At 31.4% G+C, this 22,751-nt stretch overlaps 2 protein-coding genes and 1 pseudogene across 2 annotated transcripts in view; all 3 read left to right on the forward strand.

The window, feature by feature from the left end:
• The window catches only part of LOC108749824, an 8,065-nt gene extending 1,105 nt beyond the window's left edge, over window positions 1-6,960 (forward strand). Inside the window, exons 6-11 of the mRNA XM_018488801.1 lie at window positions 4,235-4,352; window positions 4,422-4,683; window positions 4,771-4,893; window positions 6,046-6,136; window positions 6,546-6,682; window positions 6,756-6,960. Coding sequence (XP_018344303.1) covers window positions 4,235-4,352; window positions 4,422-4,683; window positions 4,771-4,893; window positions 6,046-6,136; window positions 6,546-6,682; window positions 6,756-6,960 — 936 coding nt within the window. The remainder of the gene's footprint in view (window positions 1-4,234; window positions 4,353-4,421; window positions 4,684-4,770; window positions 4,894-6,045; window positions 6,137-6,545; window positions 6,683-6,755) is intronic.
• Window positions 6,961-10,972: 4,012 nt separating this feature from the next.
• LOC108749825 (putative odorant receptor 85d) lies at window positions 10,973-17,106 on the forward strand. The gene is made up of 9 exons (XM_018488802.1): window positions 10,973-11,046; window positions 11,151-11,241; window positions 11,998-12,134; window positions 12,203-12,335; window positions 12,415-12,455; window positions 16,129-16,216; window positions 16,623-16,759; window positions 16,836-16,968; window positions 17,056-17,106. The coding sequence occupies exons 2-9, from the start codon at window positions 11,200-11,202 to the stop codon at window positions 17,104-17,106; spliced, it is 762 nt and encodes a 253-aa protein (XP_018344304.1). The 5' UTR covers window positions 10,973-11,046; window positions 11,151-11,199.
• A 2,497-nt stretch (window positions 17,107-19,603) lies between these two features.
• Window positions 19,604-21,879, forward strand: LOC108749826 (annotated as a pseudogene).
• The last annotated feature ends 872 nt before the right edge of the window (window positions 21,880-22,751 follow it).

The following is a 22,751-nucleotide window of genomic DNA, read 5'->3' on the forward strand; positions in this document are numbered from 1 at the left end:
TATATATATATACTTAAAGTTAGCTAACTGTTAAGTGTATCTCGAATATGTGTAAAGAAAGATCATATATACAATCAAAAATATTAGGCACATATATTGTATTTTTTTCACTTATTTGGATTTTTTTATCCTGCATTATTATCTATATTAGTTATCGTCATTATAAGGATTTTTTATAAAAAAGAATAATTTTCAACAGATACCATAAATCGATTTTTTAGCCAAACCTATAAATACTGTTAATAAAATATCTAATATTTTTTAACAAGATTGTAAATCTCAAACTGCAGCAATAAAAAAGACTCTCAGATAACAAATTATTATATCTTATTTTTCAAAGTAATCCTTTATGAGAAATCAATATCTTTGATATAAAACTTTTTTAAAATCTGTGATTGGAATTATTTAAAAACATTAGTTTCTCTAAATGTTTTCGTCATCTTGAAAATGTTTATTTTTTATCATGCTTCATTAAATCTGAAAAAGCCAAATTTAATAAGAAAATAAGTGGCTAATCTTAACAATCCTTTTCTTGTCGTGCAATTGATTAAGAAAGAGGTTATTGAGATTAGCTACTTATTTTAACTGCCGAGAGAGAACTGGCTTTTTCGGATTTTATGCTGTTTCCAAAGCTCAAAATCATCATGAAAATTAAACATTAATTTCAAGAATATTTAGAAAAATGTGACTAGTGATCTAAACACATTTCAACTACGGAATTAAAAAAATTTTACTTTTTATATCGAAAATATAAACATGTTACATCCCGATAAAATTCTCTCTTTCCTTATTATAAATATACGACTTATACCTTATCTTTATCTTATCTCTAGTTTAGTATTTCGTCTTAGTTTTGATATTTTGTCTCTATTTTATCTTTATTTCGAAACTTATCTTTTACATATTGTAAAATTCTTTTATGTATATTATATATATATAAAATTTATATGTATTGTAAAATTCTTTTCCTTTTTAGAGCAGGGCATATTTAGTTTCTTTATTTAAACATTCAAACCAACAGATAGCTCACGCGTCACATAGATAAAGAATATCTATTCTACAATCTTTCCTTTTCTTTTGAAGGTTCTTTTTTCTAAAATAATAACTAAACAATAACATATACGCCTAATAATTAAGTAGTATTATATATTAAGTAGTATTATATATTAAATAATAGTATATATTAAGACTTTCCGAGAATGCGAGGATGAATATTTTTATTTTTCTTTTTTTTCTTTCCCTTTTTCTTTTTCTCTATAAAATTAAAACCAATTTAAAATATATCATTACTTCACCTTGCATAAGGATGTTAGTTGAGTAAAATCGAACTTTTATTATAAATTATTAAAACTCTCAACTATTATCTTAAGATTAAACTTGTAGAGCTGGGAGTAGGGCTTACGCGGAGCCTTGCTGCCTTACCTTAAGGAAATAAGCGCGAGTATAGGTTCTACCAAACCTTGAGGAGCATTGATTGGTCCTTAAGGGACACTCCCACATTCATTTCCAAAATATAAAAGGACCTGCCAAAAGCAGGAACGATGAGAGAGAAAGAACGAGCGCGTAAAAGAGCAAAAATAGTACTTGTCCGACATAATCAAGGCGAGAACCATCCTCGCGCTCAAGTAACCTACTCATTGTTTTTTTCTTTCCTTTGTTTTTGTCTTATTCATTAAACGAGAAAACTAAACTAAATCGGCTGAAACCTGAATTTCTGCTCTGCGTTTTATTAAACTATATATATATATATATATGTGAGTATCCGAGAAGCTGTTACGACTGTCGCTGCCAATAGCGTGGCCCCCGTCTTACGACACTCCTTCGAATCATTAATTTCTTTGCGTTACCTCCATGCTAACTAAAAGCGGACGAAGACAGCAAGAAAAGAGATTGAGGTTTCAAATTAAAACAGCTCTCATTTCTAATCACGATCCTTTCCCCTATTTCCAAAAATTAGCGCAGTTCCTAGACCAAAAAAACCCGCAAGACTCACCCCGCGCAAATACATATTCCCTCAAACGGTTGGAAATCAACCTCGCGTTTCCTAATTATAAAGACATCCAAAAGGCCGATTTCCGCAGATTCGCCTATAAACTCCGTAACCTTTTTGGCACCGGGTTCAAAATCGTCCTTCCGAGCAATTATCCAATTCCCCTCCCAGCGAATATCCTTAACCGCACAATCTGATCTCCGATCTCCGGGTAAATTAGATGCATTGACCTTAAAACCGGAGAAAATCTCAAGCGACGCGACAATCAAGTGTACTGACGTCATGCAGGATTACTTTGAAAGATAAAATATAACATAATATTCGGATAGATTTGTGTTTCTTTGTTGCCTTAGTCCAGGAACTTTATTGTCAGACTACGTATACCTACATCGATTTTATCGTCAATCTTTTTAGAGTTACAAACTGATACCACTATTTGCAAAGTTATAATTTATACATATACATATAACTTGAAACAATTTCAAGTATTAATAACGGAATACAATTTTGTACAGTATTAATATTTTTATAAAAAAAATTTTAAAGTAGATAGAACTTACCCTATACAGCACACTTTATCGTGAGGATATCTTAAATTGTCTCATATTGATGAAGTAGTATTCACATCACAGATATCAGTAGATTAATATCAATTAATATTTTAAGATATTCTGCCATATTCAAATCCTTTTATCACACAGTTCTTCAAGAAATATCCTAAGAATGCCCAGAGTATATCAAAAGTTTGCAGTTGGAAGGTGTCAGAACTAAAAAAGATTAGAAATAAAGAAACGTCATAGTTACTTTGAACATAAACGATATGACGTACAAGACAAAACGATATACGGAGGTACTCGTACAACCTATAGGTAACTATATATAACAAATACAACATATATATATCTGGCAACTAAGTACACGTAAACACATCTTGTCAGAGGAATTCTTATTTCTTTGAATATTCCGATCGATATGTCTATGATCCAGTGCGGAAAAAAATTGCCCGTTGATAAGTTTCCTTTCACATTCACTTTTTATTTATTTCACATTCACCTTTTAGACATGACACGTAAAATTGCTATCGAAGGTTTCCATCGTACGTAATACTTTTCTCTATTACACCTGTTAAAATATTAATTCACTCCTCGTAACGAAGACAAGACGAGAAGTTTAGTCGATTGTGTGCCAAAGGTAAAACGTTGCTTGAAAATTATGGCATTCATGTGGAATGATTACTACAGCATTACGAAAAGGATATTGTTACTCTGCGGCCAGTGGCCTTATCAGGAGAAACGAACGAGACTTTTCCGAGCGAGCTCGGTGACTCTGATCATCGTTTCGTTGATTGTTCCACAGGTTTCGGACAAGTTTCTCATAAAAAATTTCTACTCTGTATATATATATATGTGTGTGTGTGTGTGTGTGTGTGTGTGTGTGTTTGCCATACTAGTTTTCTGATGCATAGATTCAATAGAATGCATAAAAAAATTAATTAATATATACGCATTGTACACGTATCTATTAAGCTCGAGGGTGAACTTCCAAAAAGCCTTCCTGAAAGTTCTGATTTTCTTATCGATTGGTATACAACTATATTTCGGTGCGCTGATTACGAATATGACTATGAAAATGATTGATAAGATCATTTTTAATGTCAAATGTAAAAAAAATGTCCAAAAAATCGGTTTTTCCAGATTTGACTTTGACTTTGAAAATGACCTTGTCGATAATTTTCATGATCATATTCGTAATCAAAATAAGTTGCACATCAATTGACAAGAAAACCGGAGTTTTCAGGTTTTCGGAAGTTCACCCAAGCTCGCCCTATAGACGATATATACTCGTAATTCAGAATAAAATTCTTTCTCATGAATAATATACAAAAGATGTACAATGAAATACATGCGTATCAGAATATAAAAAATTAAAAATAGAATTTTACCTTGAGAAACTGCATTACAAATCGTTTAAAGAAAGTTTTAATAAGTATACTTCTAGGTGGCCCAAATTTTTTATTGCAATAAAAACACTAGATGTATTCAACTGATCATACCGGTGTTTATGTTATTGGTTATATGTCTGATGAAACTATATACGTGCCAGTTTAATAGTAGTAAAGTACGTCAATACCGAAATTTATATTTGATCGAAAGATAATTATTCAACTTTTTATTATCCCTTATATAATCGCGATCTTCTACGATTGTCAGATTGTCCGATAAAATTCATCAAGAGCATTTTTAGATCAAAAGTCTTACTGATCAACTGTATGACGATTGGAACAAGCTGAATAGCGCGGAGGAATATGAAATTATGAAAAAGTATGCCACGAACGCAAAATTGATTACTTTGGCATATTTCTGTAAGGATAAATCGCTCTTTATTATTCTTATTTTAACAAATTACGGACGATTATTCCATTTCGTTGCAGTACATATTTTATTGTGCTTATGTATGTTTCTATTAATTTCCCTCATGCCTACATTACTGAACATCGTGTCACCTCTAAACGAATCCCGGCCTATAATTATGCCTTATAGTGCCTATTATTTCGTGGACGAAGAAAAATATTACTTCTACATTATGTTTCATATTACTACGTGTTTGACTATAGCTCTATTGGCTTTACTCGCGCACGATTGTGTGCTTTTTATTTACATTGAGCATGTCTGCAGTCTCTTTGCTGTGATCGGGTAAGAAAAACTAGTAGTTTTTTTCTTTTTTTTTTTTACGTTGTTTGAATCACGACTGATCGAATTGTCACTTAAAACTGTTTATAGATTTCGTCTTGAGACTTTATCACGTAATAATCTTAACATTACGGCGAATAATCGTCCGGATGATCGAAAGATCTACAATCAGAAAATCGCGATCTCCGTTCATGCACACTGGCGAGCTTTACGGTGAGTAGGGGAAAGTAAGGGTATTGTGCGCGGGTAATCGTGCGCATCCTGGTTTGATACTTTTCCAATAGATGAAGACATCACTGTGTGTAAAACTTTAGAAGGTTGTCCTCTTATAATATAACTACAAAAGATACGACGTAAATACATTTGCTAGCCAGAGAAATACAAAAATGTCTTCAAATCATATCTTTTCTTGTTATTTAATTCAGAAAATAAGGTGGTAAGTCCGTATTTTTAATTCGTCTGTTTAAAGTTGCATATGTTATTAAAGTACGTTATTATGTGTATCTTTTCTGTTATTTATTAAGTTTGTTGAAATAATCATATTTCATACCGAGTCAGGCAACTGTGCGCAAGCGTTTTGAAATGCGCACAATTACCCATCTTCCATATAGTATATCACTAGCACAAATTTTTCGTATCTTCTTGATTCTATTATTTTATTTTGCCATTTTATTTTGCCAAAGTCTATGTGTATTATTATTATATTAGTTTTGTATTTTTTCTTAATATATATAATATATATTTAAAATATATTTGACATATATTTATATTGCAATATAACAAATATATTTACTGATTTCTTTGTCATCATTTCACAATTCATTCATTTCTTACGACTTTCGTTTAGCGCAATTACCCGAGGCGCGAGAAATTTTTTCGCTTTTCCTTTTGGTCAAATACAACTTTATTGAATGAAAATCTGTTCGATATGAGAATACGTAATAGAAGAATGTTTATAGTTTCTATTTCTATACTTATATCGCTTTAAATCTGGAAAACCATTCCAGGACAATAAATTTCCCTTGGGTGCGCACAATTCACCTACTTTCCCCTACACAATATTAAATAGAACGTGAACACATTTAAAGACAGAAAAACAAAAAATTAAATCGATGTAAGCATGGTACCAGAATATAAGGTATTTTATTCCCAACAATGCACAGTAGTTTTCAACATTGTGGCTATGCTCTTTAACCAATCAAAGCGTTGTCCCAAATTTAGGATAAGGATTATTGGTTGTTCTGATTTAGGACAAATATTTGATTAATTGTCCTAATTTAGTCTTCCGGTTATTATGCGCAATGAAGTACCTTATATTCTCATACCATTAATATAAGTACTACAAAATTTGTTTGCATTGGACAGATTCGCGGAGATTCTTGAAGACTTCTTTTGCACTGCTTTCGCAGTACATATGCTGATATATGTTGTAACATTGAGCATTAGTCTACTACAAGTATGTCTATTTATTATTGCAATTCAAACTGGTATTTGCATATTTTTTGTGATACTACTTGTCGTTTGTGTTGCATTACTCGTGATTGTATAATTAACGGCACTAGCTGTGCATTTTTCATGAATCTTGACATGTGGCAGGTAATTCTGGTAGGTTTCTTTCCGTAGATTACGAATCTGTAATTAAAAATACTCTGTAGCATGTTAGGTTTTCGAGAAAAACTGAATTGAAAGATTAAAAAATTGTTTTTTTTTTTTACCATTTTCGAAATTGTTTAAAACAATAAAACGCCATAAAAATTCGAGTATTATCAGATGTCACCTGCCACCATGCCACGAAACAAAATCCTTATTGTACAATGTGTATACTAAAGCAAGAGATTTAAATATCATATTTTTTTGCGTTTAAGGTTGCGTTACAATATGGCGACATTAACGAAATGTTGAAGTACCTAATGTATATCTTTGGTCAAGTACTACACATGTTTTGCTTCAGTCTGCAAGGTCAGAGATTGATCAATCACAGCATGCAATTGCGCGACAAAATGTAAGATTTTATAATCATTTAAATTTAGTGAAATTGCAAATTTGCTGATGACTGAGATACAATGTTGTTCCAGATACAATTCGTCCTGGTATAAAATACCCGTGGAATCACAAAAGCTGCTTCTGCACGTTATGCGAAGGAGCATGGAACCTTGTTTTTTGAGCGCTGGCAAGATTTATGTCTTCTCTTTGAAGAGCTTCACCACGGTAAAGATTATTTACTTTACTGTTGTCTCTTGTTTCTTTGAAGACTTTCTTAATATCGGCTCTTATTTTTAAGGTTATGCAGTCTTCGGTGTCGTATTTTACCGTCCTTGCGTCTTTTTAATGATTAATAGTGAATATATAATTTGGATAGTATCTGTGCAACCAAAATTATGTTATAGTAGAGACTGTGCAGTGGAAATAATATTTACATTATACTTATTAATTATGAACGAGTTATCTACACTGTTAAAATAGCGTTGTTATATATATTTCTAATCTCGTTTTTTCATGGAAGTTACAAATTATAAGAAGGAATAAGCAAAAATGGAAAATAGAGAAATGGGTAAGAAACATATTACGTGGTATTTGTTTAAAATGTTGAAATATGTTTATTTTTTATTCGATTTTAAAGGAAAAATATTAAATAGGAAGATATTGGTAAGGTAACAGATTTTTAATAATGGACTAGATTATATTTTCATATTATATATATATATATAGTAATGTCGATAGCGCGATTTGCAAAAACAAAAACGAGATTCGAATCGTAGATTCGAATCTTGAATTATGAAAAAATTACGTAATACACTGATAAAAAATACCGTTATTAAATATATTTTTAATCTCATTTTTTTCATGGAAGTTACGAATTATAAGAAGATATAAGCAAAAATGAAAACAGAGAAATGGATAAGTAATGATTTTTTTATTTTAAGTGTTGAAATATGTTCATTTTTCGTTCGATTTTAAAATAAAAATATTAAGAAGGAAAATATTAGGCAGGTAATTATGTTTTAGTTATAGACTGGATTATATTTACATCTAAAGTACATAATAATGTCATTAGTGTGAGTTGCAAAAATAAGTAGTTTTAAATCCTTAATTGATAAAATTCCATTTAATGTTAAGCCAAAATCATGCGTTATTAGCTAGCATGTCATACGAGATCACAGAAACTAATTGTCATGGTGATGATAAAAAATGTACAACCGAGTTTTTTAAACACCGGCGAGATCTATATTTAGGTATTGCCTGGAAACCCAAACAACACGAGTGATTGTTTATTGACTTATATGTAGTCGACTTTTTTCCAATCGGCATATAGTTGATTGTTAAAGGTCGACTTAAAATCGACTGTTCCTAGTTGACGTAGAGTAATTCTATGTCGACAGTTGACTTGGAATGTCGACTTTTAGTCGATTTTTTTGAGACATTCGTCAAGTATTAGTCGACTATTAGTCGACATTCGATCAACTTATAGTCTACTTTTAATCGACTTCGTATTGTTTGGGAAATTTTACCACGTTAATACGCGCAGAATTATCGTGTGCTTGTCATAGTATTTTTTTTACGATACATAATGCTCTTATTTTGAAGATTTTGCGAATTTCGATGATACTTTACGGTGCTCTCATTCGTTTAGTAGCTCTTTGTTTATGCATCTGATGATATTATGCCCGGTGGCACTCGTCGAGAAAAATAATACCATATGTCTTTAATTCTAATACAATTAAACACTCCTAATCCCATTGTTTATCATTAATTTTTTATCAAAATTATCCATAAAATGACTGTTGTTATGTGTATCTTTAACATTTAATATTTCGTATAAACAGTCTTGGCCAAAAGTATTAGACACCACCATGAATGTTTTGGATCCACCATGAATTTATTGTTCTTGAATTAAAAATGATTTAGTGGGAAATTCATTATTAGATCATGCCTGTAGTCGTTGTAAGAAATAAGATTTTAGAATTTGGATGTCTTTAAGTTTTATTAAGATGAATCTTTAAACTTTGTTTATTATTTAATAAATAAATATTTTGCAATACATTCTTCATGTAGTGATAGAGTAATAATAAATCGTATTAATAAAAGAATACGGGATATGTTGAATTGCTTAATTACAGAAGTTAGATTTGATGATCGTAAAACCGTAAGGCGTGGAAATCATAATATGAGATATACCCAGAGTATTTTTTTGAAACAACCTACGTTCCTATGTCATAGTGAAAATTGTTGCTAAAATATAAATGTTATTGTACAGTAATAAAAAGAACAAAATCGGAATGAACATCGAGTGTCTGTTTCTGTGATGCTTGGTTCCAACTATCCGAGGACGAGTCCCGAGTACAATGCATCGCATGCTCATTTTGCGCGAACACTGGCTGTGACCTTTGCGTTTTATTATCGATGTCTCGGGGCATCTCATATTAGGAGCACAATTTTTTAACTTTAATTAAATATAATTTAATATAACATTACCTTAAAGTTTATTGAATTTTTTTCAAAATGACCTATCTTTTTAAATTCTGCCCATAGACTTCTAGCATTTATCCAAAATGAACTTGGTATCTCATAATAGAGCCTTCTCCACTAGAGCTTTCCTCTACTTATCTCCGACACTCGTTTCGTAGCGGTTATTGAACGTTGACTAACAATGTATAGGCAACTACATATGATAGAAACAATATTTATATCTGGCAACTAAGTACACACGTAAACATATCTTGTCAGAGGAATTCTTATTTCCTTGGACATTCCGATCGATACGTTCTGCGCGGAAGAAAGTTACCCCATCCCCCAGTTGATAAGTTACCTTTCACGTTCACCTTTTATCAAGCGTGACACGCAAAATTGCTGTCAGGGATTTCCATCGTACATAGTATTTTTCTCTATTACACCTGCTAAAATATTAATTCGTTCCTCATACCAAAGACGAGACAAAAAGTTTAGTCAATTGCGTGTTGCTAAAGGTAGAACGTTACTTTGAAAATTATGGCATCCATATGGGAAGATTACTGTAGTATTACAAAAAGATTGTTGCTACTTTGCGGTCTGTGGCCTTATCAGAAAAAACGAACGAGGCTTTTTCGAGTGCATTCGTTGACTCTGATCATTTTTTCGCAGATTGCTCCGCAGGTTCATCATCAAATTTTTCATTCATCAATTCATTACTAAATATAAATCTGATGATAAACAAGTTGCATAAAAAAAATTAATTAAAGTATGCAGTATATACGTAACGTATCTATATCTGTTTTGCTCACTTTACTATAGACAATATATTAATTGACAAAATTAAGGATAGATTTTTTTTATTATTTTTAGTATTAACGAAATGAATACAAAATTTATATTAAAATTCACGCGTATCAAAATGGGCGGCATATACAATTAAAAATAGAATTTTATCAGATTTTATCCGCGAAACTACACCATAAATCGTTTAAAGTAAAAAGTTTAATAAGAATACTTCCAGGTGGCCCAATTTTTTCTTTGTGATGGAAACGCGCGATGTATTAAACTGACTATACCGATGTTTTTGTTGATGATTACATTTCTGGTGAAACTATCCACATGGCAATTTAACAGTAGCAAAGTATACCATTACCGAAATTTATATTAAATATTTGGAAATTCAAAGTTTTGTTATCCTTTGCGATCACGATCGTCTTCGAATCGTTGAACTGTCAGATATAATTCAACATTCATTTAAGATATTTTTAGATCAAAAGTCTTACTGACCACATATATGACGATTGGGAGATGTTTAATAGCGTGGAAGAATATGAAATTATGAAAAAGTATGCCACGAACGCAAAATTGATTAGTATGACATATTTCAGTAAGGATAGATCGCTCTGTTTTCTTTTTATTTTAACGAATGATGAATGATTATTTTATTTTGTTGCAGTTCTGTGTCTTTGTGTCTGTCAGGGATATACATTGTTTTCCTTCATGCCAAAATTGTTGAACATCGTGTTACCCCTCAACGAATCCCGGCCTGTAAATATTCCCTACCAGGCTTATTATTTTGTGGACGAAGAAAAATATTATTTCTACATTTTGTTTCATATCATTGGATGCGGGTTTATATGTGTTATGATGACAGTCGGCCTCGATTGCACTTTTTTTATTTATATTGAACATGTCTGCAGTCTCTTTGCTCTGACTGGGTAAGAAAAACTAATTTTTTTTACGTTAATTCTATCGTGACTGATCCAGAGAGCAGAACTACTGCTTAAATGTTTACAGATTTCATCTTGAATCTTTATCGCTTAATGACCGTAACGATGCGAATAATCGTCTAGATGATCGGAAAATCTACAATCGGAAAATCGCTATCTCAATTCAAGCACACTGGCGAGCTTTACGGTGAGTACATAATATTGTATTAAATAGAATATGAATTATACATTTAAAGAAACAGAAAGAGGCAGGAAATATCGAATTAAGTAAAATTTGATTCCATTGGACAGATTCGCGGAGATCCTTGAAGACATCTTTTGTATTTCTTTCGCAATACAAATGGTGATAGTTACTATAACATTGAGCATTACTCTGTTACAAGTACGTATCTACCTATTTGTTGTCGGAATTCAACTTGGTATCTGCATATTGCGATGTTATTTGTCATTTGTGTTGCATTACTCGCGGTTATATGATTAACTGCATATCTGATTAACTGTGCAACATTTTTAAATTTTTTTCATATTTCTTGATATATAATTCTGATAGGCTTTTCTGGTATATGCGAATATCCTTTAAATACGAAATTGTATTTAAAAATCTCTAACATATCACAGAGTTTCGAACAAAATCGGGCGAAAAATAAAAAAATTATTTATTTGTTCAATTTTAATCATGCGACCTCGTGCTACATAATCAATCCTTCCCCCGAAATATAGAATATGAACTATAGATAATTAATGACTTCATTAACGCGTTATATTTAAATAATTAACTATTATGTAACCGATATTACGACTCTTTCAAATTTATTTTTATTTTTAATTGTGTAAGTTTTATGTTTTACAGTGAGGATGATCTGATAAAGGTCGTAACGTTTGTATATTAAATGTTTATATCAATTGAATTAAAGATAGATTAATCGTTAGCAATTATCAACTAGCATTGACTCGTAATTACTTTCTTTTATAATTTTATTTTTTAAAAACTATTGTTCTTTCCTAAAGTTGTCTAAAAAGAAAAAAAAACGAAACGTGTTAAAATTTCGTCGTTATCGAAAATCACTTGCTATTGACTGTAAAACAAAATTCTTGTTGTATATTAAATCAAGAGAATAAAATATTTGTCGTGTTTAAGGTTGCATTACTGTATGGCGAAATGCATGAAACGGTGAAATATCTGGGGTTTATCTTTGCTCAGGTAGCACACACGTTCTGCTTCAGTGTACAAGGACAGAGATTGATTGACCATAGCTTGCAATTAAACGATAACGTGTAAGATTTTAATCATTTAAAATCGGTGGAATCGACAATTTGTTGGCTGAGATTTGAAATTGTTGTAGATACAATTCGTCCTGGTATGAAATACCTGCGGAATTACGAAGGCTGCTTCTGTTCGTGATGCGAAGGAGCATGCAACCCTGTTTTTTGACCGCCGGCAAGCTTTATATCTTCTCTCTGAAGAGCTTCTCCACGGTAAATGTTATTTACGAAGTTTATGTTACTATATGTTCCTTTGAAGTCTCTTCTAAGAATACTGGCATTTATTTTAAAGGTTATGCAGTCTTCGGTGTCGTATTTTACCGTACTTGCATCCTTCCAATGATGAACGGTCAATATGTAATTTGGATAGTATCTGTACAACCACAATTATATTATAGTAATGGAGATCGTGCAGTAGAAATAATATTTACATTATACATATTAATTATGATAGAATTACGTTACACACTGTTAAAACACCGTTATTAAATATATTTTTAATCTCATTTTTCTACGGAAGTTAAAAATTATAAGAAGATATAACCAAAAATGAAAATGGGGAAATGGGTAAGAAATGGTATTTATTTTAAAAAATATGTTCATTTTTTTGTTCGATTTTAAAAGAAAAATATTAAGAAGGAAGAATATTAGGCAGGTAATTATTTTTTAATTATAAACTGGATTATATTTGCATCTAAAGTATATAATACATAATAATGTCGTTATTATGAGTTGCAAAAATAAGTAGATTTAAATCCTTAATTGGAAAAATTCGAGTTAATGTTAAGCCAAAATTATACGTTATTGGCTAGCATGTCATACGAGACTAATCGTCACAGGAACTAATCGTGATAGTGATGATGAAGAGTGACAACTCTTGAAGAGTACAACCGAGTTTTTTAAGTACCGACGAGATCTATGTTTATATACTGCCTGGGAAGCTTTATCACGTTAATGCGCCCAGAATTCTTGTGTGTTTATCATTTTAGTATTTCTTTTACGAAACAAAATGCTCTTATTTGAAAATTTTGCAATTTTGATGTCATACTTTATGCTATTATTCGTTTAGTAGCTCTTTGTTTGTGCATCTAACGATATTTCCCGGTGGCACTTGTTGAAAAAAATAATACCATATGTTTTTTAATTCTCCTAATAAATTAAACACTCCTAATTCCTTTGTTTATTGTTAATTCTTCAAAATTATACATAAATTGACTGTTGTTATTTGTATCTTGAATATTTAATGTTGCTGAAAAGATGCCTTAAATATTGATCAAAGATGTTAAACATCTATATTTTTTCATTTATCTGAAATTCTTTTACCTTCACTTAGTTCTTTATTTAGTCCCTTTCGAGCATAAATTGATTATTAACTCTATAAGAAAATAATTTAAACTGACGCATAATTCAAAACATTCTATAATTATTATATTTTAGTTTATTATATTTTAGTTGAACAGTGATAATAAAGTTAATCATATTGGTTGTTTTAATTTTGGCTCGTTCAATTTTTGACTTGGTATACCTTCTATTCAGTTATATTTGCTACGCATATTATACAATCAAGAAATTAATATAAATTTTTAATTTTGATACTATTTTATATATTGATTAATAAAATGTCTAATGTTTGATATAACACTTTAAAACTTCTCTTAATGTCCGTAGTTTGAATGTTATTTAAAACATTAGTTTCTCTAAATGTTCTCGTCGTCTTGAAAATGTTTACTTTTTATCATACTTTTAAGAAGCATCATTAAATTCGATGAAGTCAATAATTCAAATCAAGATGTTATCGCAATTAGATTGAGAGATTAATTCAAACAAAGATATTATCGCAATTAGATTTACAGATGCCTTAAATTGTGAGACTACAGTCTTGTCAGTTCCAATAAAAATTGACGTGAAAATAATGTAATATTCGCGGAGAGGTCTGTCCTTTTTCATTGACACAGACCGGGAACTTTATTGTCAGACTATGTATACATACATCGATTTTTTTCAATCTTTCCAGAACTTCACAAACTGATGCCACTATTTGCGGAGTTAGTGTTGTAATTTACATATATCACTAATTGAAACAATTTCAAGTATTAGTAACGGAACACAATTTTGTACAGTACTTCTGTATTTATATATAAAACATTTAAAAAGTAGAACTTACGTATTACTGATCGTAGCGATACTGAACGTAGAACATTACAGTATAAGCAATTACATGTATATAACAGATATACAATTTATGTCTAGCAACACGTAAAAGCATCTTGTCAGACGAATATCTTATTTCCTTGAACATTCCGATCGATATGTTCAATACGGAAAAGAATTGACCTGTCCGTTGATAAGTTTCCTTTCACGTTCACATTTTATTAGACATGACACGCAAAATTGCTATCAAAGGTTTCTATCGTACGTAGTACTTTGCTATATTATACCTGCTAAAATATTAATTCGTTTCTCATAACGAAGACAAGACGAGAAGTTTAGTCGATTGAGTGTTGCTGAAGATAAAACATTGAAAATTATGGCATTCGTATGGAAAGATTACTACAGTATTACAAAAAAGTTGTTGTTATTCTGCGGCCTGTGGCCTTACCAGGAAAAACGAGTGAGGCTTTTTCGAATGAGCTCGGTAACTTTTATCGTTTTATCGCTGACTATTCCACAGGTTATTCATAACATTTTTACTAGTCACTATACTAAACTTAAATCTGAAGGTCAATAGGTTGCGTAAAAAAATTAATTAAAATACACAGCGCATATATATCTAAATATATATATATATATGTTAAGCTCGCTTTATAGACGATATATAATTCGACAAAATTCAAGATAGATTCTTTTTACCATTTTGCGAAATCATTGTATAAAGAATGTATTTTAAAATGCACACGTATCAAAATACACGACATATGACACGAAATTAAAAATAGAAAATTTTATCCCGCGGTACTGCATTATAAATCATCTAAAGTGAGTTTGAATAAGTATACTTCTAGGTGGCCCAAATTTTCCATTGCGACGGAAACGCACGATGTATTGAACTGATTATACCGATGCTTATATTGATGTTTATGTTGATGGTGAAACTATACACATTCCAATTTAACAGTAACAAAGTATGTCTGTCGAAATTTATATTAAATATTTGTTCGACAATTATTCAAATTTTTATTATCTTTCGCGATCGCGATCTTCTACGATCGTCGGATTATTCAATAATTCAACAAGGGCATTTTTATTGTAGATCAGAACTCTTACTGATCATCTGTGTGACGATTGGAAAAAGTTGTATAGCGCGGAGGAATACGAAATTATGAAAAAATATGCTGCGAACGCAAAATTGATTACTTTGACATATTCCAGTAAGGAGACAAATACTTCTGTATTATTTTTATTTTAACAAATGGCAGACGATTATTTCGTTTTGTTGCAGTATATTTTTATTCGTGCTCTAATCCAACCAAATTACTGGACATTGTGTTACCCCTCAATGAATCCCGATCTATAAGTATGCCTCTTGAAGTCCATTATTTCGTGGATAAAGAAAAATATTATTTCTACATTATGTTTCATATAGTTACGGGCGGGACTTTAGCTCTTACGGTGTCAGTCGCGCACGATTGCACATTTTTTATATACACTGAGCATGTTTGCAGTCTCTTTGCTGTGGCTGGGTAAGAAAAATTATATATACTTTTTTTTACGTTGTTTCTATCACGACTGATCGGGAGAGCGCAACTTGCGGCTGAAATGTTCACAGATTTCGTCTTGAGACTTTATCGTATAATGATCGTAACGATGCGAATAATCGTTCGGATGATAGGAAGATCTATCCTCGGAAAATCGCTATCTCAATTCAAGCACACTGGCGAGCTTTACGGTAAGTGCACAATCTTATATTAGGTAGATCGTGTGTTGTACATATAAATGAAAACGAAACTAGGAATTATACTAATGTAAGTGCTGAAATGTAAGTACAAAATTTGTTTCCGTTGGACAGATTCGCAGAGATTCTTGAAGACACGTTTTGCACTGCTCTAGCAATACAAATGCTGATAGTTGTAGCGTTGAGCATTACTCTACTACAAGTACGTATCTATCTATTTATTGTTGCAATTCAACTTAGTACCTGCATATTTCATACGATGTTACTTGTCGTTTGTATTGCATTACTCGCGGTTATATGATGATTAACAATAGCGCGTAACATTTTTAATCTTTTTCCATATTTCTTGACATGTAATTCTAATAGGGTTTTCTCTTAGATTATGAAACTGTATTTAAAAATATTCTAGCAGTCTAGCATGTCACAGGTTTTGGGGTGAAAAATTAAAAAATTATTTTTTGGTCATTTCTGAAATTGTTTAAAAAAACAAAACGTCGTAAAGATTCGGTTATTATTGGAAATCACTTGCTATATACTATAAAATAAAATCCTTACAAAGTGTATATACTAAATCAAGAACTTAAAATATCGTGCTTGTCATATTCAAGGTTGCGTTACAGTATGACGAAATTCATAAAATGTTGAGGCACCTAACGTTTATCTTTGTTCATATATTGCACACGTTCCTCTACAGTCTGCAAGGTCAGAGATTGCTTGACCACAGCTTGCAATTAAGCGATAAAATGTAAGACTTTATGTAATCCCTTAAAATCCCGTGAAACCGAAAATTTGCTGACGACTGAGATATAAAGTTGTCCCAGATATAATTCCTTCTGGTATGAAATACCTGCGGAAACACAAAGGCTACTTCTGCACGTGATGCGAAGGAGCATGGAACCCTGTATTTTGAGCGCCGGCAAGATTTATGTCTTCTCTTTGAAGAGCTTCACCACGGTAAATATTATTTAGGCAACTTATATGTTGTTTCTTGTTTCTTTGAAGTCTCTCTTAAGAATATACATGTAGGCCTTTATTTTAAAGGTTATGCAGTCTTCGATGTCGAATTTTACCGTGCTTGCCTCCTTCCAATGATCATTGATCAATATATAATTTTGGATAGTATGCAATTACAATTATATTATAATAATAGAAATTGTGCAGTGAAAAAAGTTATACTTAAATATTTATTAGAATAGAATCTATTTCTCTTCAGCATATAATGTTTTGCCAAAAAGGGGACTTGGTTTACAATTTTCTCTTAGCCTTTCTTATCCATCCATTCCTTACACGAGCTATTATTTTTTTACGCGTTCTTTATTATTTTATTATTTCACTATTTTACTATTTATTACCTTAGCTTACTATCCACTTATTTCTCCTCTATCTGGATTACACAAATATAAATTGCTCTGTCCTATCTTAACTAGTAATTTTTCACTACTTATACATCACAGTTTTATTTTACAGTCTTTAATTTATTTTTCAGTCTTTATTCCTCTTTCTATTCAGCCTCTCCCTATAGCTTTTATATTTCTTTGCGTCACGGATCTGCGTATCTACCTATGCGTATCTCTTTTAGACTTAAAGTGTTTTCTTTCTTGTCTCTTCTCATTCTTAGTATTTTCTCCTTATCCTTCTTTATGACCTTATTCTTAATATCATCCAGCTCCTTACCCCATAACTTGTCTATAATTTTTCTTTTCTCTTCACCTAATTTATTGCACCTCACTCTCAATTCCTCACATTCTCTTACATAATGCTCTATATTATCCCTACCTTTTGCACAGAATATGCATCTCACCTCTCCCTCCCTCATCTAATTAATATTTGTCAGCCTCTTCCATATTCTCACACCTTAGTCTTATAATAATATAGAAGAAATAAACAGGAATGGAAAATAGAAAAATTGGTAAGAAACCATAATATTTATTTTAAGTATTGAAATGTATTCATTTCTTGTTCTACTAAAGGGGAAATTATCATGCGAGATAACAAGTTTTAGTATTATCAAGAGATATATCTACAGTCTACGAATTTTATTGTCAGACCATGTATGTGCACAGATTTTAATGTTAATCTTTTTGGCATCACAAACTGATGCCACTATTTCTGAAGTTAGCTGTAATTTATGTAATCTACACAATTTCAGGTATGAAACACAGAATATAATTTTGTATTAATAGATTTTTAATTTTTATATAAGAAAAATAATTTAAAAGAAACTTCTTAGTAAGTAGATTTCTATTTTAGAAACATTTCAGTAACGTTGCAGCAACATTACAACATTATTGCTGAAATGTTCTAAAATTTCTTGCTTACTAGATTACTCATTGCTCAGTTAATGCTAAATATTTTTTGAAATATTCATAAAAGGTATCTGAAATTCCAAAAAAGCATTCCAAAAATATTTCAAAATATCCTGAAATATTTTATATACAAAATGTAAAAACAACATTCAAATATTGGTTAAAAATTCCATTTGTACCTATATCGTTACATATTTCGAGAATGTTTCATACATGTATATTCCGCAAAATTTGAATTCTTTTAGAATTTTCAGATTCGGTCGTCCGAAATCACTTCTTAAACAAAATTGTTAAACAATAACGGACATATTTCATATGTTTCACTTTGGATTCCAATTTTTAGGCTCATGTCATAAACTAAATGCAGCGTTCCTTATATTTTTTCAGATGATTCTTGTTTACGAATAAATGCTCTTCTTCGTAGCTCTCTGTCGGAGATACGAGTATGTATTGTTCGCTCGCGAGTGATTTTCGTGGTATATACAAGAAGTATTCGTACAATATTCTGAAGATTTCATCAACATTTGTACATTTTATGACTATTCTTTTACTGTTCCGGAATATTCGACACATTAAAAATACGAATCGAACTTTGGATGAATATTTAGCGTTAGCTAAGCGCCGACATTTGTTTCATAACAATACTGAACATTACGTCTGGTAAAATATTGGTTCATTCTTTATAATAAAGATAACACAAGAAATTTAGTCAACTGCGTGTTGCAAAGGATGAAATATTGTTTTGAAAATTATGACATTCGTGTGGAATGATTACAACAATATTACAAAAAGGATGTTGTCCTTCTCCGACTAATGGCTTTATGAGGAAAAGCGAGCGAAGCTTTTTCGAGTGAGCTTGATGATTATAATCACTGATCACTTTATCGCTGGCCGTTCCACAGGTTCCGAAAAAATTTCCCATAAAATTTTTAATATAGTAGATTTGAATATATACATTTAATATACTAATTTTAAATTTTATGACGTAAAAAAATTAATTAAAATACACTGGGTATATATGTATAATATAGTTTATTTTGTCGAATTATATCTATTAAGTTCGTCTATAAAACGATAATCATTTTGAAGTAAAAAATATATATTAATACAATATAATGCATACGTATCAAAATACACGGTATGTAAAAATAAAATTATAAATTTTTCCTGCGAGAATTGCATTATAAATCGTCTGAATATTCTTCTAGGTGGCTCAAATTTTTCACTGCGACGGAAACGTGCAATGTATTCTATTAACTATACCAGCATCTATGTTGATGATTATGACTATCTTGAAAATATGCACATGCCAGTTTAACAGTAGCAAAGTATGTTAATACCGAAATTATTATAAATTAATCAAAAGATGATTATTTTTATAATACTCTTCTTTTATTATTCTTATTTTATTACTCTTCGTGATCGCGGTCTTTTATGATTGTCGGACTGTCTAACAACATCCATTAATGGTGTTTCTAGATAAAATATTTCACGGACTATCTGCGTGACGATTGGGAGAAGTTGAATAGCGCGGAGGAATATAAAATTATGAAAACGTATGCCATGAATGTAAAACTGTTTTCTTTGGCATACACCTGTAAGGATAAACCACTCGATATCATTTTTATTTTAACGGATGTCGAATGATGATTTGGTTTTTTTTTGCAGTATTTGCTTTTGTGAATGCTACTACATTTTTTTTAATTACCCTCTTACCCAAATTGCTGAACATCGTGCTGCCTCTCAACGAATCCCGGCCTATATCTATGCCTTACGACGCTTATTACTTTGTGGACAAAGAAAAATATTATTTCTACATTATGTTTCACATTATTGTATGCGTGCAGGTAGTTCTAATTGCCGCACTCGCACACGACTGCATGTTTATGGCTTACAGCGAGCATATCTGCAGTCTCTTTGCTGTGGTTGGGTAAGAAAAATCAGTACTTTTTTGCTTATGTTTCAACATGACTGATTGGGAGAGCAAAGTTGTCGCCTAAATACTCGCAGATTTCGTCTTGAGACAGTATCACGTAATGATTGTAACGATGTCGGGAATAATCGTCTGAATGACCGAAAGATTTACGATCGGAAAATCGCGAGCTCCATTCATACACATTGGCGAGCTTTACGGTGAGTGGCAATACTGCATTAGTAGAACGTGTGCACACACACACACACACATATATATATATATATATAAAGGGTGTCCCAAAATTAACGCAAGATTTGAATTTGCCGCCATTTGTGCAGTAAAGTGTTGGCAACCCAAAAAAAAAAACAATTTAACAGCTGACAGTTTAGGGTTAGTGAAAATGAGTTCGTTGAATGGATTATTGAATCATCAACAAATGGATGCTGATTTTTCGAGCAAAATCATCCTAAGCGATGAAGCACATTTTCACCTTGATGGCTTTGTTAATCGCCAAAATTGCCCCCTAGATCGTGTGATTTAACACCATTAGATTTCTTTTTATGGGGTTATTTGAAATCACAGGTCTATGTCAACAAGCCCACAACCACCCGTGCATTAAAGGAGGAGATTCAACGCTGCATCAACGAAATTCAGCCACATTTATGCAAAATGGTCATGGAAAATTTCGACAAACGAGTGCGTATGTGCATGCAAAGCCGTGGAGGCCATTTGCCCGATGTGTTATTCCACAAATAACCCTATCCTATGTACTTTATGATTCAATAAAAAAATAACAATCAAAAGACTAAAAACTGTGTTTTCTATTTAATTCAAATCTTGCGTTAATTTTGGGACACCCTTTATATATATAAAAGAAATTATCTATTTGTACTTTAAAATTGTTTTCACCTATTGGACAGATTAGCGAAGATTCTTGAAGACATCTCTTGCACTGCTTTTGCCGTACAAATGCTGATAATAACTGTAACAATGAGCATGACTCTATTACAAGTACATGCAGTTTATTTCTCATTGAAATTCAATTTGATATTCGCGTATGTCATGTTATTCGCAGATTGTCTTACGTTACTCACACTTATATGATTAATAGTTAAGAGATTAAAGTATCGAGAGATTAAAATATCGTATTTTATCGTTTTCGAGATCGCCTTACATATTAACGAAAGTGGGGAAACGCTGAAGCATATAATATATATCTTGGCTCAAATGTCACAAGCGTTTTGCTTCAGTCTGCAAGGTCAGAGACTGATTGATCACAGTATGCAATTGCGTGACAAAGTGTAAGACTTTAACCACTTAAATTTGATGAAACTGAAAATTTTTTTTTTTTGCTGACGACTGAAATACAAAGTTGTTGTAGATACAATTCCTCCTGGTACGAAATACCAGCGGAATCACGAAGGCTGTTCCTGTTCGTGATGCGAAGGAGCATGCAACCCTGTTTTTTGAGCGCTGGCAAGATTTATGTTTTCTCTCTGAAGAACTTCTCCACGGTAAATGTTATTTACGAAATTTATGGTACTACATGTTCCTTTGAAATCTCTTTTAACAATACTGGCACTTCTTTTAAAGGTTATACAGACTTCGATGTCGTATTTTACCGTGCTTGCATCCTTCCAGTGATCAATTGTCAATATTATAGTTTCGATAGTATCTGTGCAACTACAATTATATTATTGTAACTAGAAATTGTGCAATGGAAATAATACTTATTAATTATGAACATAATACTTACACTGTTAAATTTTTATTAAGTATATTTTTAAATCTCATTGTTTTACGGAAATTGCAAATTATAAAAAGAAATAGGAAATGGAAAATGGAGAAATGAGTAAGAAATTACGATATTCATTTAAAATGTTAAAATATGTTTGTTTTTCGTTTAGTTTACAAGAAATAGGAAGACACTGGGAGAAATAACAAGTAATAGACTAGGTTAATTAACTGAAGAAATTAGATTAGCTGTCAAGCCAAAATTACGCGTTACTGGCAAACATGTCATCTAGCCTAAAACGTCACACCGATCTCATCCTCAATACTATCACCACAAAAATCAACATCGTCAAAGTTGAAACAGAAGTAAGTCTTAATTTTTTATTTCTCTGTATTAATAAAGTCATGTTGCAGCATCAATCACTTAATATACTACACCGTTTAGATATTTCATAGGAATTTTGAGATCGCCATCCCTTTCTTCACAAACAAAAAGTATAACAAGAAGAAAGGAATCCTTTCGATGACTCATAATGTTGAACTTGAATCCGTAAGTTTTTCTAACGGGATATGTACCTTATTGTGTAAGCAGGAAAAATATTCCGATATTACAACAACGTTGTAATATCCCTTTACTGGGACATATGTGCATGAGTTACAAGCAAGACAAAATGTCGGTCATGTTTCTATTGCACATTGAGCGTAATTGTATTTAGCTGTCTTTGAATATTCCAGAAGATATCATGTCTTTTCAATTTACCAAAACTGAAAGAAAATTTATT

This window comes from Trachymyrmex septentrionalis, unplaced genomic scaffold (assembly GCF_001594115.1).
Source record: "Trachymyrmex septentrionalis isolate Tsep2-gDNA-1 unplaced genomic scaffold, Tsep1.0 scaffold32, whole genome shotgun sequence".
NCBI classification, from domain to species: domain Eukaryota; kingdom Metazoa; phylum Arthropoda; class Insecta; order Hymenoptera; family Formicidae; genus Trachymyrmex; species Trachymyrmex septentrionalis.